At 49.6% G+C, this 19,359-nt stretch overlaps 1 protein-coding gene across 1 annotated transcript; it reads left to right on the top strand.

Moving 5' to 3' along the window:
* Nucleotides 1–4,029: 4,029 nt before the first annotated feature.
* On the top strand, nucleotides 4,030–11,353 carry LOC308490584 (uncharacterized protein). Its single transcript, XM_081033046.1, has 3 exons — nucleotides 4,030–4,501; nucleotides 8,224–8,310; nucleotides 11,103–11,353. The coding sequence occupies exons 1-3, from the start codon at nucleotides 4,181–4,183 to the stop codon at nucleotides 11,166–11,168; spliced, it is 474 nt and encodes a 157-aa protein (XP_080889172.1). The 5' UTR covers nucleotides 4,030–4,180; the 3' UTR covers nucleotides 11,169–11,353.
* The last annotated feature ends 8,006 nt before the right edge of the window (nucleotides 11,354–19,359 follow it).

Below are 19,359 nucleotides of genomic sequence, written 5' to 3'. Positions count from 1 at the left end.
CTGGGCTGGGACCTTTCACCCCTCTGGGGAATGGGGGGACCCCCACAGGCAAAATATCCCTCCCAATCTTTAATGGTCACATGTGCGTATGGGACCAGCCCATTCCACACTTCTGACCTTTCTACTAGTCTGAAGGTGGCTTCTTCTACGCGTCCTTAGTTGAAAGGCTTCCGTTCAGCTTGATTTTAGGTGATTCTCAATAATGGTTGTTTTTCCATTAGTTGTAATTTATATGTGGTTGTGAGAGAATGTAAGCACAGTGTTTATCTACTGCGCCATCTTGGTTGTCCCACTCTTCCTTACCATTTTTTACCAGATGAATCCTAACATTTAGCCAACCTTCTAAGGACAGATCCTTGGGTGTTGCCAATTTTTCTTCTCTTCCAAGCAAAGTTCCATAAGCCCTGGATTGAGGACAATGTCCCTCTTCCCCGATATCCATACAGCTGTCTTCTCTTTACTAGCTGGAGCTCTGCTCCAATGTCACCTGCTTAGAGAGGTCCTCCCTGACTGCGAAAGCTGAGATAGCCTCTCCTTTCACTCTCTACCTCATCGCCATTGATCATGCTCGGAAGTTATTAATAACAGTGGGAGCTCCATGACACAAGGGGCTTTAGTTCACTCACTGCTGGATCTTCAACACCTAGAACAGTGTCTGGCACAGAGGAGGCACTCACATATTTATTGAATGAATGATTCCCTGTTCACCCTGAAGCCTCTTGTCTTTTGAGATTCCTGCTTCTCAAAGGATGCAGAAATTCTAGGTGTTCACATGTGAGGCATCCACTTTCTTATTTCTTAGGACTGCCTCTCCCCACCACTAAGGGGGAAGAAAAGAAACAACTCAGGCTCCTTCTTGACCAAATTCCCCCCTCCCCCTTTCCACACATGTCTGTCACATCAACCTCCCTGTGCCACGCTGAATGCAGCAGTGAAAAAAACACCAAGTTCACACCTGCCTCCCTGTCGTGCGGGGGACCCTGCTCTCTGCTCCATTTGTCTTGCAGGGCAGCATGCGGGGTCTCAGCTCCCGCTCCCCACATAAGAACGCAGGACACGGTGAGGCCAAAAAGGAACACCCACGGAGCCATAGGTAGGGAAGCCACACTACTATGGTCCCACTGGCATCTGGGTTGGAGACACAGGAACCAGGAGCAACACAATCCGCAACCCACCATCCACTTGTTTCTGCCAACCAACCTCACTTGCTAGCTGCAATCCACCCTGCTAACTGCAATCTGCCCGCTCCTGGCCAGCTCTGGAGCTCAGCCACCATCTTCTTGCTAGGCCCCATTTTCTGTTAGTGTAGCCACAGCAGTTATATTAGTGGCCAATGGCTCACTGGTTACAGCTGACAGCCCACTAGCCACAGCTGATGGCCATCCAGTCACAGTTGATGGCCATTTACTACCTGAGCCAGCACCTTTCCACGTGAGGCCGAGAGACTGGAAACTGCACTCCTGGCTCTGTCCCCACACTCCTCTTCTCCTCCACTTCTTTCCACCTCTCTGGAAAGCAGGTGACCACCTATAAATAAGCATTCTCTCTATCTAGGCAGCTCTTTACAGAAACTTAGGCAAAAGGAAAATTCCGCCTATGAATTTTCATGCCTTGGAAAATGTTTATTGGGCTAATGAGTATCAATGATGAAGGATATGGAAAATCTATTGAGACTACTGGTGGGCTGGTGGGGTGGGGTTAGGGGGAGATGGATGGATATAATTTCCTGCTAATATTTCTCCCTGGTCTTGGGAGACCAACAAGCCCCAGGGAAATTTGCTCTGATCACAGGCCTGGAGCATGGTTGTATTTAAACCTCACATCAATCTTAAGAAGTGATTATAAAATTATTATAATGATGACACATAATCGAACCTCCTATGTGCCAAGAACTGTTTTAAATGCTTCCATGTATTATCAGTTCATGTGTTCTTCACAACAACACTATAAGGCAGATATTGTCCTTATCCCCATTACACAGATTAGGAAACTGAGGTGCAGAGAACATAAGTCACTTTCCCAAGATTCCTTAAGAGGGGAATGGCCAAATCAGAATTTGGATGTAGCAGTCCACCCCTGAGAGCTATCACCTGGTGCTGCCATTTGCGCCTTGTTGGTCAGGACTTAGTCACATGCCAAAACCAGGCTGCAAGGGAAATGCAGCTAAACTTAGGGGTTTTAGAGCTATGGAAGAAGAGGAGACGAGTTTGGGGGAACGATGAGCCCTCTTCATATAGTTAAGATCCCCAAACTCAGTAGTGCGCAGACACTCCCCATGATGGGCCAGGTAGCAGGTAAGACAGGCTCCTATACATTAGTAGTGGTAATGCCAGTCGGAAGATCATCAGGGAAGGTGTATTGGTTAGCTGGTGCTAATAGCTGATGCTATTTCTGGGTAGGCAGTGTCTCCACCACCCAGCTGGTGTCAAAGGATTGCTTAGTGGAATTGGCGTCAGAATCAGAAGATCTAACCTCCAAAAATCCTACAACATCACTGCTGCCGTATTCTTCTATTCGTCAGCACAAGCCACAAGGACAACACAGATTCAAGGACTGGGAAAACAGAATGCAGCTCCGGAGAACAGGAGCTGCAAAAACCACGTGATCGTTTTTAATATCCAAAATGAGAAAAAATTGTAAAGTGAAAGGAAAGTGGGGAGGGGGAAAGGAAGAGAAAGGAGTAATGAAGAAAAACAGAACAAAACCAGCTTATACATCGGTGGTGCGGCCCAGGCGGTGGCTGCGGCCTCAGGATAGGCACGTTCTGCTCTGGCCATCCCTTTTCCACAAGCTGCAGGATTTTCTAGCTCAGATCCAAGTAGAGACAAAAACGCATCCACGTGCTTCCCCCATGGTACTGACCCTGTCTTGTGGCCTTTCTCTCCTCCTGAACTTAAATGACATAGTATGTGAGTCAAAAGTTTCTCAGGGGGCCTGGCACATAGTGCATGCTCAATACACGCTTCTAATAGTAAGGTTGTTACGTACAGTGACAGGGCCTGCCGGCGAGTATTCACAGAGCTAATCCACGCCAGTACTTGGGACGGCCCTGGCACCTAAAAAAGACCCAATAAGCGCTGCTAGTGTTATTATTGTTGCTGTGGCTTTTAAGAGGATGCATCACACTGTTAGAAAATACAACGGAAGCTTAGTATGTATAGTAAATAGCTAAGGCTTTAGAGATGCACCGTCCAATGCAGCAGCCAGTAGCCCCAGGTAACCATGAACTTTTAAATCAATTAAAATTAAACACAAGTGAAAATTCAGTTCCGTGCCCACACTAGCCACATGTCAAGTGCTCAACAGCCACGCATAGCCAGTGGCCACCATATTGGACAGTGCTCCTTTAGAGGGTCCCAACTCCTGTTTTAAGTACGTTATGTGAATTAACTCATGTAACCCACACAACAGCTCTATGGGACCCGTTTCCTTACAATCTCTTTACAGATGAGGAAAGCAAGGATCAGAAAATTACCACATTGGTCCAAGGACAGAGCTGGGATTGGAACTCCAGAACTGGCGGCAGAGTTTCTGCTCTCAAAGCGGTTCTAATCAATCACCTTCTGCCTATTGATCTTTGCAGTACCGTCGAGGTGATTCCCCCTTTCATCCCCGTATCTTCCCCCTACTCCTCTTTTCTCCTCCGCTCCCGCCTCTTCCCTCCTTGCTTCGCCCTCCCCTCTCTCCTTTTTCACCCCTCTCCTCTACCCTATCCTTTCTTGCTTCCCCTTCTCCTTCCTTCTCTCTCCTAGCTTTTCTCACCCCTCACCCTCTTTTCTCTCTTTACTTTCCTCCCGCGTCTTTCTTTCCTCCCACGCCTCTCTCCAAGCTCCAACCCCCTCCCCTTCGCTCCTCCCCACTCTCCCTCGTCCTCCCTAGGTTCCCACCCCTTTTACCCCCCTCCTCCCGCTGGTACGCAGAGGCTTCTGGGAGCAAGGAGATGGGCGTGGCCTCCGAGGCGAGGGGGCGGGGCGGGATCCTCCGGGCTGCGCAGGCGCAGACTATGCTCTCTCCCGGACCGACCACGGTCGGAATCAAGCTGCAGTTGCGTGGGCGCCGGTGAGTCCGCCCCGCACGCCGGGTTCACTGGCCTGTGGAGTGTTCGTCGTGGGAGAGGACCACGCATCCCAGATCGCGGGGAGGGCACCCGGAGGGCGCTGAAGCCTCGCCCTTTCCCTCCATGCCTCAGTTTCCCTGCCGGGACAGTGGGTCCGCGGGACTCCACCTTCGGAGCTGCGTTTGCTCTTGCTGTGTTTTAGGTAACAGTAAGGGCAGTAACGGCCGTTCGGAGCGTGTATCTCCTCTGCGGGGGCTGGACAGGAGCCCGGGTCACTGTGTCCACCCGCGCCCACACTGCCAGCATCGCCCCAGCTCGTCACATGCAGATTCCCGGGCCGCCCCCGGAAAGACTGCTCAGATTCACAGGCTGGGCCGGGTGGTGCTGAAGTTGCAGAGACCCCACTCCCACCCCTTCGTTAAACCCTTGCAGGAGCCCCATCAGGTACGCGCTACGATCCCCACCCCCGTTTTTGCAGATGAGGAAACTGAGGCACCAAAAAGAAAAGGCCCCACACCTGTGGGAGAGTTAGTGCAACTTAGTAAGACCTCACAACCCCACAAGCTCTTCTACAGGTGAGGAAACCAAGATGAGGGACCACAACCCGACAAGCTCTTCTACAGCTGTGTGCTCAGGGACACACAGCTAGGGAGTGGCAGAGCCGGGATTCAAACCAAGGCAGTAGGGATCCACGGTCTGGGTGCTGTCAGAACAGTGGTCACCAAGGCCATGCAATGAGGGGGAACCAGGGAATGTTAGCGCTTGTGATTCTGGGTCTGAACTGAAAGAGCCGTGATTCAACTTAATTCTGAGATGCATTTCTTTCACAGTTTAACATCTCCGAAATTAGGATGTGTCTTACCACTAATGGTATGTTGTGGTTTAATTGGCAGATTATTTTTTCCTTAGTGAGCTAAAATCATGGTTTCTTTCAATCGTTGTTCGCTTGGAGTCAATGAAATAAAGTGTTTAGTAGAAGACTCGTATATATCAGTTCTTGGTGTGGTTACGTGTATTAGTGTAATTATGGTATTTAATGAGTGTATACATACACCTTATATACAGGTATATATAGTATTTAGTATATGTTCATATATATACTATATTTACAAGGGTACACGGTATTTACTGATGTAAGGAATAGAATATATGAAGGTCTGCCTGGGAACATTTGGGGATGTAAACTCTCAGTGGCTGGGATACGTGCTTGGCCTTGGAAGGATTGGCTACCCTCCCAAGGACCAAGAAAATATTTACAGGATGTGGAGCCTGGCCTTCGCCTTGGTACAGGTGGGCTGAGCTCTGATACATCTAATCTCATACCAAGGACTGGCCCCAGCTCCTAGCCAGATCCGAGACCAGTTCCTTGTGTTGTTAACACGTATGCTTATTGGCTCCTTGCCGCTGTTGTTAGTGAAGTCCTCAAAACCCCAGAAAGCGGAGGCGGAGCAGCAGCAGTAGTTGTTCCCCGGCCGCCTGGGCTGCTGTAAGGTGTTTCGCTCCTGCTGATGAAGGGCCGGTGCTGTTTCTACGACTCTAATTGACCGGGCCCTGGTGGTATGATGAATTGCTTCCTTGCTTGTTAGTGGTATGATGATATATTCCCCTAATCTCTGTCTTGTCTTACTTACTTTCACTCTGTAATAAAACTCTTTAACCCCTTCATCCCGGCTTGTGGTGGTGTGTCTTGCGTATCAGGCCTTGAAAATAAGTCTGTGCACAGCAATCGATAACACTTATCGATACAATTGATTACATACCTCATCTACATTTATATATGGTATTTGTTGTGTGTAAAGTTTGTATGACCATGTATATAATATCCAGAATGTTAATTTATGTATAATCTGTTTACGTATATGTTTCATGCATGTATATATATAGTATTATATTTAGGGTTCAAGACTACACGTTACATCCTGGTATACACTGTGTTTAGCACCATAGCACACAGATACAAGATCACATATATCTTATATACACATATATGTGGTATTTAGTGTGTGATCGGGCCACTTATATGCCTGATATTTAGTGTGTGTACATCTTATATACAAGTGATGTATATAAGTTCACATTTACCTTATATGTACTAATAGGTATATACATTTAGTGTGTGATTACATCTCATATACACGTATATATGGCACTCAGCGTGTGTGTACTTGTAAACATGTTGTAGTGTGTGTGTGTGTGCGCGCACGCACATGTGCGCCTTATATACCTGTATATTCGGTATTTAGTATTATCTAGTACATGCGTATGGGGTACACACATTTTGTACATAGATATGTTCTCTATCTTGTATCATGAGCATACGGTGTTTTCTACTGTGGTACTTGTAGATCACTTAAAAATGAACACCCAGAAGTTGCCACTGGGCTCCATTTTCTTTTTTAAAATCGGGGGGTGTGATCACAAGAGTTTGACGGGGACCTGGAGCTACATCGGGGTCCCTGGCGGGAAGGGGGCATAGTTAAAAATGAAGGTTTTCAGACCCCAAATCTGACTGGGATGGGGCAGACACCCTAAAAGTTCCTGTCCCCCTCGACTTTCGTATTTCCAGTTTCTTTTTGTAACTTAAAAGGGCCTGGTGTCTCTATGGAAACTCAGTTTGGCAGTTCTTTACGAAGTTGACGCAGAATTACCACAGGACCCAGAAATTCCATCCAGAGGTCTAGATCCCAAAGAACTGGAAACTGACTCAAATAAGTGCTTGACCACACATATTCATCGCAGCGTTCCTCACAGTAGCCAAAAGGAGGAAACCACCCACATGTCCAGCAGCTGATGAATAGACAATAAAATGTGGCCTGTTCACCCAGTGGAATATTATTCAGTCATGAAAAGGAAGGAAGCCCTGATATGCTACCACACAGATAAACTTCAAAAATGTGCTCAGTGAGAAAAGCCAGACACAGAAAACCACAGGTATACGATTCCATTTGTATGAAATGTCCAGAACAGGAAAACCCATGTAGACAGAAAGCAGACTGCTGGTTGCCAGGGAATGTGGGGGATGGGGCATGGGAAAGGGCAGTGTTTAATGGGTATGGGGTTTCCTTTTTGGGTGATCAGAAAGTTTTGGATCTAGATAGAGGTGGTTATCCAACATTGTGAATGTCCTAAATGCCACTGAATTGCACACTTCAAAATGGTTACAATGCTAAATTTCATGTTATGTATATTTGACCATAATAGAAAAGAGGTGGGCTTGTCATGGGCCAAATCCCGTGCAGAATCTTGAGATAAAGGCTAAAAAAAAGGGAACCGGAGTTTAGTGGGGAAAACATCAAAATACAGATGCTGTCAGTAAAAAATAACAGTAATAATAAAACATGTATATATTCCTTACCATATGACAGGTGTGGTTTTAAGTGTTTTACTTCTACTCACTTGTTGAAACCTTATAACATTCCCATGAGGTGGGTATCTTATCCACATTTTCCAGGTGTGAAAACAGCACAGAGAGGTTAAGTCAATTGTCCAAAGCCACACAGCATTTAAGTGGCAGAGCTGTGATTAGAACCCAGGTATCTGGCTCCTGCAGCCTCACAGTTCACCAGCCCAGGGTGAAAAGTGTCAAAGGATGGTCACAGGCAAGCCCCAGGTCAGCACAGAGGAAAGAGGACTTTGTTCCATCCAGAGCCCCAAAAGCTGGGTCAGGGATGACGGTCACCCCACATCTCAACCAGGAAGCTGAGGCATCATGGGGTGGTTCCCCAGCTGGGAATTGGTTTTTCTGTTGCTGGACCTTCGTCGGCAGGGAACTTTATATCTGGTAGTGGAGCTGGACCCCAAGTGTAAGCTGGGCCCTGGGGCAGTGGCAGGGACTTGGCCACTTGGGCCTGGGGATGGATCCTGTTTCCAGGCCTGGTGGGTGTGTCTATGTAGGCAGAGTGGGCCTGGGTCTGGTCCCACCTAGGAGAGGCACCCCACTCCCCACTTCCTCAGCCACACCGGGGGTAAGTAGGTGGTGTGAGCCCATGTGATATGTCTGCTGGTCTCTGTATTTCTGTGGATGAGAACAGTGGGGTGTGGGGGAGGTTTTGTGTGTGTGTGTGTGTGTGTGTGTGTGTGTGTGTGTGTCTGTGTACGCATCCAGAGGCAGCGCTAGGCCTGGTCCCTCACTGTCCTTTCTTTCTGTATCTCTCTTCCCTCCTCAGCCGCATCGGCCCCCCAGACTCGGCCACTGTCTCCTGGTCACCATGGGCAGTGAAAGGATGGCTGTGAAGCTGCTGGCTGAGGCTCTGGTGAGTAGTGTCGTCCCCTGGTCCTTCTGGTGGGTGGCTCAGGCTGGAGGCCAGAGAGTAGAATGAGCCTCTTCCTGCCCGAGTTCCCTCCAGGGCCCGTGTCCCTGTCACCTGGAGTGAGTGTGTGTGTGTGTGTGTGTGTGTGTGTGTCTGTGTCTGTGTCTGTGTGTGTGTTGGTTGTGGTGGGGTTCAGTACAAAACAGCAAAGCCTAAACTTAGAGACAGACAAACATTGGTAAATGTTGATCCAGTTGCTGGACATTTCAAGTGTTTTCAGCCTAAAAGTAGAGGAATATCAGAAAATCAAATCCCAAGCAGCAGGTTTATAATCCTGAAACCTGCTGACTTGAAACAGAAGGTCCCCTCAAAATGGAACAAATTTATCCACAGCCAGTGAGGCTAGGTTAACCTCCACGGTACACACAAGTTGATAAAAACGGACATGGAAAGTGGAGAGCACCAAGAGGTCAGTGGGGAAAAGGGCATGGACATGCTGAAAACTCGAATCACATTTGAAAAGAATTTCTTTTACTTCTAATCAACTAAACGTAAGGAAACACACCAGTGTGACCCATTTCCCACTCTCCCATTAGCCAAGATCTCTGAGAAGGAGATCTGGGGATAATGGAGTCAAAAAGTCATTTTCACACTCAGAAACCCTACTGGCTTTGCATAGCATTGGGGGACCTGGGAGAAGGGTACACAGGATCTCTCTGTAATATTTCTAACAACAGTGATCTCAAAATACACATTTAAACAAAAATCTTAACAGCCTTTGTCTGTTCTAACCTGTAATTTCCCTTCTAAGACCTGATGGAAGGAAACCAAAATGCAGACGAGTGTACCAATTAATATCCTAGTTGGGAAAAGTCATCCTCGGACAGGATTCAAGGTCCAAACACAGATCTGCCCTCATGCAATTTCTCATTTATAACAATGAGAACCTGGAAATGGTCCAGATGTAAAAAAAGTCAGGCCTACAGCAGCTTCCAACACAGGCACAGAGCAGAGACGTGCTGTTCACTCAGTCAGTACATGTGGAACTCTGGGCTCAGCCTCCCCTTTTGGGAGAAGAGTGCCATATAAAACCATAGGACTGGACTTATCTGCTATTTGCTTTCTTATTTCCTCTCCTTCCTTTCTTACTTACAAATACGATGTTTAATACTATGCCTGGTTACCCCTTTGTTTAGCTCTGCGCTTCTTTCTTGCTTTATTTATTTATCCATTGGTTTAATGTGCATGGACTCTATACACACAGTGTATGCATATGCCATTACTTATTTATTTTTAGATTAAGAAGCTTGAATTTAATACACATGTACCACATTTATTAAAGCATTAGAATAATTGAAATTTGCTGCTGTAGCCATCCAATCTGTCTAAATAATTATGTGGGTGTCTTGTTGTGATAAAAGATTACCTAGAATTCTATTAAAGGCTGCATATGCCTTTAAATGTCTACAATTTATCTGCTGTGTTTCAAAGTATGGGACATGCCAGCTGCAGTGGGTACTGTTATCCCCACTGAGCAGATGAAGAAACTGAGGCCCAAAGAAGCTGGTAGGTATGTCTCCCTGGAGGCTGATGTGCACTTTCTACCTCTGTTGTGGGAGGGCTCATGGAAATCACGCAGCCGCTCACCAAGAGCAGGGAGAATGTATGAACAAATGCATGGTGGTCTTTTCACACAACGGAACGACCCATAGCAACAAGGACCAACAAGCCGCATACACAGTGATATGGATGGGTATCCAAAACATCCCGTAGAAGGAAGGACATACCACGGTATCTGGGAGCCTGTGGGTAACCCTTTGTCAGACCGTCTGCAGAGAGGTTAGGTCACTAGATTTAGACCCAGGCAGCCTGGCCCCAGAGCTGGTGTTCTCAGCTCCTACGTGTCACTATCTTTCTGTGTTTTAAAAAAAGAAAGATAGAAAAGAAAACGTGGGGAGGGGCGTCAGGGTGGGCTGCTTTAGCCCACAGATATTTACTCCACAGAGAAGCATTGTAGTGTAGGGGTTCAGAGCATGACTCCGCCCAGACCAGCTGCCTGCGTTTGAATGTCAGTGCCACCACCTTCCTGCTGTGGGATTCTGTGCAAGTTAAGCCACTTCTCTGGGTCTCATCTGTACAATAGGGAAATTCATAGGACCCACTTGATAGGGTTGTTGGGAGAATACAATGTGTTAATGTGTACCTGTGGCCTGGAATGGCACCCAGTGTGGAGGAAGTGTTCAATCAGTGGTAGCTGCTATTCCCAACATTCATTATTACTTTTCTTGTGCCCTGGTGGGGTTTGGCCCTTGTGCAGAAAACAGTTGATGTCCAGACCTGAGACTGCTTGTCCTTGAGAGGCTGACCCTTGGCTGGCATCTGGGGACCTGGATTTTGGGAGAGTTCCCACTGTTCCATTGGGAGAGGATTCTGGTGGTTTTGGCCCACACTTTGTCCCTTTGCTAATGGTTCTTTGTATCCTTTCCCTGTAATAAGTCACACCTGTGAGTAGACTTTATCCTGCAAGTCCTCATTGAGAATCACTGAACCTGCGGTGTCTTTGGGGGCCCCAGTGCAGCCCTTAAACCCCTAACCAAATCAGACTCAGTCCTGTAAAGTGATGGTCATCATAATCACAGCCGATGTTCCTTTGAGCACCTACTATGTGCCGGGTGCTGTGCTGGGGATAGGTGGGGGTATTTCCCTGGGGTGACCCTCTGAAGCTGGCTCCCTGCCCCCCTCCCCTGCTCCTTCAGTCCAGGACCTGGGTGAACCAGGCATCTTTGTGGTGGCAGGAGTTGGCGACATTCAGAGATGTGGCGGAGGACTTCACCCAGGAGGAGTGGCAGAGCTGGCACTGACTCAGAGGGCCCTGTACCAGGATGTGATGCTGGAGACCTTAGAGAACTTAAGGAACCTGAGTTCGCCGGGTAAGGCGGGGTTCTGGGAGGTCCCTTTCCTGGTTCGCAGCCTAACCTTCTCCTCTGTCCTCACATGGGGGAAAGGGCGAGGAAGCTTTCTGGGGTCCCTTTTATAAGAGTACCGATTCCCGTCATGATGGCTCCACCCTAATGACCTCCCCAAGGCCCCACCTCCAGATACCATTACCTGGGGGTCAGGAGTGGCGAAGGAAGTCTGTAGCGCCAGGCCTTAGTCAGAGCCCTTGGGAAGGGCTTGCGGGGCTTCTCTGCGTTCTCAGCCTGCAGCCCTCACCTCTCCCAGCTCCGAGAGCAGGTGACGAGGGTTCAGTCCTGTTTTTTGTCTCAGATTTGGAGTCCAGGCACGAGTGGGACCACCTACCGGAATCTGTTCCTGCAGGAGCTCCCCGTGGGCTGGCCCCGGAAAGCCCCGAGGTGGCTGCCCTGGGGCTCCGCGTCCTGAAAGGCCGGGAGGCGTTCAGGAAGGGTCCGTAGAGACCCCCAGTCAGGAACTGCGGAAGGGAGGAGACCCCACAAGTGTGGCCCTCAGAATCCCGGTGGGGAGAGCCCCCGGGGGCGGCAGGGAGCCCTGCGTGTGCGGCGAGTGTGGGGATGCCTCCGCGCGGGGCGCAGCGCTGGCGCAGCACCACGGCGCCCGTGCCGGGACAAGCCGTTTGCGTGCGCGGAGTGCGGGAGGCGCCTCGGCGGGAACGCCGCACTTGCTGTGCACCCGCGCGTCCACACCCGCGAGAAGCCGTTCGCGCGTGCCGAGTGCAGCAAGGCCAGCGTGCCAGCCTCACGGTGCAGCGGCGCGTCCACACCGGCGAGCGGCCCTTCAAGTGCTATGACTGCAGCAAGGCCTCGCCAGAAGGCGCACCCGGGAGAGGGCGTTTGCGCGCGGCCGCTGTGGGAAGCGCTGCCCCACGTCGTCCGCGCTGGTCCTGCACGAGAGGACGCACCCCGGCAAGAGGCCCCACCGCTGCGCGGACTGCAGCAAGGCCTTGCCCCAGAACGTGCAGCTGGTGGCGCACCGGCGCACCCACCCCGGGGAGAGGCCCTTCGAGTGCCACGAGTGTGGCAAGACCTTCAGCCAGAAGGCGCACCTCTCCATCCACCTGCGGGTCCACACGGGCGAGAAGCCGTACCACTGCAGCTAGTGTGGGAGAACCTTCCGGAAGGTGTCCTTTTTGCTCCAGCATCAGGCCATTCACAGTGACGAGAGGCCCTTCCAGTGTGGCACGTGCGGCAAGGCCTTCGTGCGCAAGTGGACGCTTGTCCAGCACAGCCGACTCCACATGGGCGACAAGCCCTACCAGTGTACGCAGGGCGGCAAGGTCTTTCGGCCCCAGCCCACGCTGACGGCGCACCGCAGGATCCACACCGGGGAGAGCCATCCAAGTGCAAGGCGTGTGGGAAGGCCTTCAGGCAGATTGGGAATCTCCCTGCCACCAGAAGACCCACGTGGCTGAGGAGGTGCCCCCCGGGGGGCACAGTGCGGGGAGACTGCCTTCCCCCCACCCACATAACCCCCCAGATAACTGCCAACAGAGCCGTGGATAATGGGCCTGAGGTCGTGGCCAAGTTTCAGCCTTTACTTTCCTGAGAGGTACTTAGGGATATCATGAGATGCCCACAAGGCTGGTGCCATGTTCCTGAGAATTCAGTGAGGACAGACAACAGCACGCACAGCTTCAAGGCTGTACAACCATACAGGGCCCACTCGCTTTCATGCTCTGCTGTCACCCTCCTGAAATTAATCTCTGAACCAAGGGCCCCATATTTTCGTTTTCCATCAGGCCCCTAAAATTGTTGTGGGTTCCAGTGGTAGAAATTGAATCAGGTGCGGGCAAACCACAGCCCACAGGGCCAGACCTGCTTTTGCGTGGCCTGAACGGTAAGCGTGTTTTTACATTTCGGAAGGGTTGTAAAATAACCTGAAAAGAATGTGAGACAGGCCGTGTGACCTGCAAAGCATAAAATATTTACGATTTGGCCCTTCTCAGAAAAAGGTTGCCAACCCTAGCCATCAACAAACCGTTATTTGTGGGAATTCCGCTCTTCTTGGAGAGCTCTGGCAAAGTCCCTGTGTGGTCTCATGATCCCTCTGTGCTTCCATCAAGGTAGGCTCCTCTGTGCTAAGCAGAGGGATTCTGGGATAGGAAGGCTCGTTCATCTCCAGGTGGTGCAGACAGACCAGCCACTGTCCTTGGTCCTGAATCCCACCTGCTTCAGGGCCACCGGGATCTGCATGTCTGGCATTTATGGAGAATGAAATAAACGTGATTCTCTGTTCCGCGGCTGCCTGTTCACTACACGACCTGGGCGTCTCATACCAGGAAGCTTTGCCCAGCAGGACCTTTTTGTAGCTTACTCTGTTCACTGTATTTGTTCACTCGGGCTGCCATGGCAAAATAACACAGATTGGGAGGCTTAAACAACAGAAATATATTTTTCTCACTGTTCTGGAGGCTAGAATTCTGAGGTCAGGGTGTCAGGAGAGTTGCTTTCTCCTGAGGCCTCTCTCCTTGGTTTGCCGATGGCCACCCTCTCACTGCCTTTTCACGCATTTGTCCCTAGTGCCCAGTGCACCCCTGGTGTCTGTCTTCTTACAAGGACACCAGTCACTGGTTTAGGGCCCACCTATATGACCTCTTTTAACCTTAATTACCCCCTTTAAAAGCCCTATATCCAAATGCAGTCACATGCTGAAGTTACTGAGTGTTAGGATTTCAAGGTGTGAATTTGTGGGGAACACGTTCAATCTATGACATCCTCAAATGGCTAGAAATTTGACCTTTTATAACTGTAGCGATGTCTATGTGGTTTGGCAAGCACAAACTGAGCTCCCACTATGTGTTTTGTTTCTATGGCAGGGAGGGCCAGCGCCCCCCAAATGCCTCACTGTCATACCTTCCTGGTGTGGTTGGTCCTGGGATGCAGTCATCCTGCCAGAGACCACATTTCCCACTTCCATCTAGGAGGGGGTGTAGACCGTACAGAAAGTGAAGGGAGGGATGATCCAGAAATGGTTGAGCCTTTGCCACTGCCCTTCTCGAGCCCCCAGGCATCTCCAGAAGTGGTGGGTTGAAGATGGTGGGGTTAGCTTGGATTCCTGAGTCACCCCGTGGAGTAGACACTCCTGCTGATTGGCTGGAATAAAGCGCCAGGTCTGTGGGGTTTGTTACAGCATTTGGTCCGTGCTGACCAATCGTCTCCACCCCGTGCTGGAGGACAGGCACCATCCCCATGTAACAGATGGGGAGGTGCCAAGGAGCTCAGTCATCACCACCTGGTAAGTGGCGGAACCACTGACTGAACCCAGGACCCACTGATCCCAGAGCCTGTGATTCTGCAGACCAGGTGTTGAATCAAATCTGTTTCTTCATGCAAGTGTAGTTGGTGTGGCCTCACTGGGCCTGCCCCAAATAGCATTTCTTAAATAAATATGGGAATTTGGTGCTGTTTAGAAAACAGAGACATTGCACATAAGAAGTCTGGCTATCCACCTCCATGATCTCAAGCAAAATGCTCTAAGCCTTGATTTCCTCAGATGAAAATCCGGCTAATAGTGCTCTGAGTAATGATTAATTAGTCATTTATTAATTAACATTTTATGTATTATTTCATTATTCACAATAATAGAGCACCATCATTATATTTATTTGCTATTCATTATTGATAATAGAGCTCTATTATATTATCAATAGTAAAATAATAAAAATATTACTAAGGGTGTGGTGAGGCATAATTGGATAATGTGCCTGCTTGACAGAAAGCACTTTATTTTCACAAGAATTCCACCTAGCATGGTGGGGGAGTAATACAGGGATTAGTCTGTGATCTAAGGCAGTATTGTTCTCCTGTAATTCTTTTTTTTTTTTAAACAGTCGTGTTTTTGTTTTTTTCAGGACTTTATTAGGGAACAGTGTGTACTTCCAGGACTTTTTTCCAAGTCAAGTTGTCCTTTCAATCTTAGTTGTGGAGGGTGCCATTAAGCTTCAAGTTGTTGTCCTTTCAGTCTTAGTTGTGAAGGGCACAGCTCAGCTCCAGGTCCAGTTGCCATTGCTAGTTGCAGGGGGTGCAGCCCACCATCCCTTGCGGGAGTCGAACCGGCAACCTTGTGGCTGAGAGGACACGGTCCAACCCAACTGAGCCATCCGGGAGCTCAGCAGCAGCTCAACTCAAGGTGCCTTGTTCAATCTTAGTTGCAGGGGGCGCTGTTGAACCGGCATCCTTGTGGTTGAGAGCCCACTGGCCCATGTGGGAATTGAACCGGCAGCCTTCGGAGTTAGGAGCACAGAGCTCCAGGCGCCTGAGCCACAGGGCCGGCCCCTTCTCCTGTAATTCTGAAACAGCCCTGCCTGGGGTCTCCTGCTGTCTTACTGGGTTTCTGCAGGAGGGGCCTTCTCCCCCATCTGTGAGGCTGTGGGTTGGGGCCCAGCCTCCTGGTGTCGCGTCCCGCGCAACAAGGGCAGTGAGGAGGCGAGAAGGGGCGGTTTGGGTTAAGTTTTTAAGCAAGAAACAACCAGAGACTTAATGCAGTTAAATCTCTCCGAAGGCCAGGGGTCTCTCAGTCTCAGAGGACTGGAGCCCAGAATAAAGCTGGCTGGAGGTTTTTATTGATAGGTCTACAACTACAAGAAAGCAACATTGTTTCTTACACGGTCTGTGAGGCTCAGACTTCATAACAGAAAAATGTTTGTTCCAATCACCCTTTGTCTGTTAACGGAAGCACAAGGTCCCAGGATGTTTTGTACCTAAAGTATGTACCTTTTCAGGATCAAGTCTTTCACGTTGTAACAACTCTGCTGGGAGAAGTGGAAACAGGTGCAAGGGAAAAGCCAGAGCCGGCAACAGACTTTCCCAAGCAGGGGGAAGGGGAGGCAAGGCCCCTTCCCATACCTATCCAAGGCAGCTCATTTGGGGTCCCCACTCGGTTCCGCCTGGCTTAGGTTGTATCTCCCGTGAGATATCTTACCCGTCTTTGGCTGCAAACCATCTTTTGGGGACCAGACAGAGAGACATAAGGTGTAAACACAAGGATGGAACAGAGTCCCAGAAAGGTACAATCTCACAAACTCTTCTTTCCTTAAGGAAAGACATGAAGGGACATTTGGCTAGGCTGTTGTGCGACTACATCCTGGTATGACCATTTCCAGGCCAGGAATCTGGGGCTGTGAGGAGCAGGTAGCCTGATATTCTGGGGCCAGGTGTGCTGAGTTCCTGGGGTTCCCGGGGTTCCCATGGGTGGGACAGCAGCCAAACAGGAGTGTCCTGGGGCTGCTGCTTGGCCAAACGCTGGTGGGGAGCCTTCTCTAGGCACCCACAGAGGCCAGTGGGAAGACAGGCTCGGGCTGGGGCAATGGTGTGTTAACAGTGGCTTTTACTTTCTGATGCTTTGACATTTGGGGGCCTTGCTGATCCTGGAGAGACTTCCCCTCCCAGGGCTAGCTAATTCCTAGAGATAGGAAACCACACAATTTTCTGTAAGCATGCTTTCCAGATGCAAACCAAACCATCCAGAGCCCACAACCCACCCAACTCCTCTGTCTCACACTCCAGCCTCTGTCCTCCTCCACCCACCCATCCTCCCTGGGCAGGTACCAGACAACTTGGGGCAGTCCCTATGCCCCAGAGCCCTGAGATCTGCCAATCTTAAGCCTGCTCACCCTGCCTCCCCATTCCAGGGGGCTGTGGGTGGGGCGCTGAGGGATCCAAGTCGGATCCAGGTCACCATGGAATATGTTAGGTCTGGAATGTAATGGGCTGGTGCCTGGGAAAGCCCACTGGCTTATTCATAATCCAGTTGGCTAGCATTTATGGAGTGCCTGCTGCTGATTCATTAATTCAAAAACACTTACAGAGCACTACTGTGCTCTTCTAAGTCCTAGGGAAACCAAGTGAACCAAACTGACAAGGTCCAAAGGTCGGTTCTCATTCTAGTGAAGGAAACAGGTGACAAAGAAAGATCAGTATTCAGACAGCCTGCAGTCTGCACATTGGCGAAATATGAAGTGTGTGTGTGTGTGTGTGTGTGCGTGCGTGTGTGTGTGTGTGTGTGTGTGGCGGGGGGGGGAGGCTGCAATTTCAGAGTGTGATCGGAGAAGGAAATGTTTAAATACAAACCTTAAGCAGACTGTCAGGGTGCTCCAGAGAAACGAGCTATATCTTCCTTTACACATATATCCTATTATATATCTTGTATAAATATCTTATTTATACATATATGTCCTATGTGTCTATATATATATATAGACACATATAAGTACATATATTCAAGTATACTTATGTATGAGTATAAGTCCTAGAGATTTTGTTTTTTAAATTAGCTCCTGCAATTGTGGGTCTGGCAAGTCCAAAATCCATAGGGCAGGCCAGTAGGCAGGAAACCAAGGCGGAAGTTGATGCTGTAATCCTAAACTAGAATTTTTTTCTTCTCTGGGAAACCTCAGTCTTTACTCTTAAGTCCTGCAACTGATTGAGTGAAGCCCACCCACATTAACAAAAATAATCTTTATAGTCAGCTGTTGGTAGATACTAGCTTCACAGCCAGCCCTGGACTCTGGTATGATCAAATTACTGAGCACTAGAGCCCAGCCAAATTGACATGTAAAACTCACCATCACAGACCCTGAGGCTCAGAGAGGTTAGGAAACTTGCCCAAAGTCACACAGCAAGTACGGTCAGAGTCTGGGTCTGAACGCAGTCTGGCTCCATATCCTGTCCCTTTTTCTTTATTTATCGAATGAGGGCATTGTCCTTGGTTGTAGTAGTAAGAGTAAAGGCACGTACTCACTATGATCGGTTATTGAGTATAGGTGACCCTTGAACAACACGGGTTTGAAATGCACAGCTCCACTTAATGCGGGTTTTTTCAATAAATACGGTAAATGTATTTTTCTTATGATTTTCTTAATAACGTTAAGATGCAGCCCCACACTCCAATCCCAGCCCCATCGCTGTGTGACCTCGCTCAGGTCTTTGAGCCTCTCTGAACCTCAGCTTCCCCATCCCCAATGGGGATGGTGTGAAGAAAACACAACTGTGTGTGTAAAGTCCTTGCACGCCTAGGCACTCAGTGACTGCTGTGATAAGGTGTTCCTTCCAACCCCCTTATGAAGAATGGCTTTGAACTTCTCACCACCCCTCCTGGTGCCTTTGAGGTGAATCCCACCCAACCGCCCAGTCGTGAACTGTCCCCCTCACTTCTTTCTGCCTCTGTCCACACGTCTGCTCCTGCCAGGCCTTCCTGACCACCCAACCTCAGAGCCTCATGCCACACCTGGCTCGATGGCCCATATGTTATGCTCAGTTGCCTCATTTACTGCCTGCACTCTGGCACTACAATGTAAGTTCCACCACAGAGGACCCTCACTTGCTTCTATTTGGTGCTGAGCCCCCACCCCCAGCTTCCAGAACTGTGTCCAGGTACTTGGTAAATGCTGCTGGACAACTGGTCACTGGAGCCTCTGGGCACTCCCCCGGGCTTGTCTCGCCCGGTCTCAGTTACCCCCATCCTGTCCAGCTTCCTACGGATCAGGTGGCAATGAGTGACACAGGAGCTGATGTCCCTTCCCATCTCACCCCTTCTCTCCCTGTCCATTCTGCATTGAGCAGAAAGACCGGGCAGGACGTGGAAGGTGCGGCAGGGAGAGTGTCACCTCAGGAGTAAGGCTGAGGATGCCAGCAGAAGGTGCACACAGGACGTGACTCAGGCGACAAGAACAGGACTCACAGGCAGGTGGAGACAGTGGCAGCTGGACAGGCTGTCAGAGATGTGGCCTCTTAGCTCTCAGAAGTGCTCGGCAGGTTACAAACTTCCACGTGCTCGTCTTATCGAATGACCCATATCTCCTGCCCCTTCTCTAGAGAGAATGGGAGAGCGAAGGGAAAAGGGGCTTTGTTCTGTAGGTTTTTGTGTCGCTGGGTCCACTTGTGACAGCAGCTTAGCTTTCACTGAGTAACCGATCCATAGACTCTCATTGTCCCCATTTTAAAGGTAAGGAAACCTCAGCACACACAGGGGTTAGATGAAACATGCTCAGAGTCACACAGCTGGGGCTCACCTTCTGTCCAACCTTTCACACGTATCATCACTTATTACGAAGTCCTCGCATGTGCTGCTGTGGATTTC

This window comes from Rhinolophus hipposideros, assembly GCF_964194185.1.
Source record: "Rhinolophus hipposideros genome assembly, chromosome: 21".
Classification (NCBI taxonomy): domain Eukaryota; kingdom Metazoa; phylum Chordata; class Mammalia; order Chiroptera; family Rhinolophidae; genus Rhinolophus; species Rhinolophus hipposideros.
This window is presented reverse-complemented; position numbering and strand designations above follow the sequence as displayed.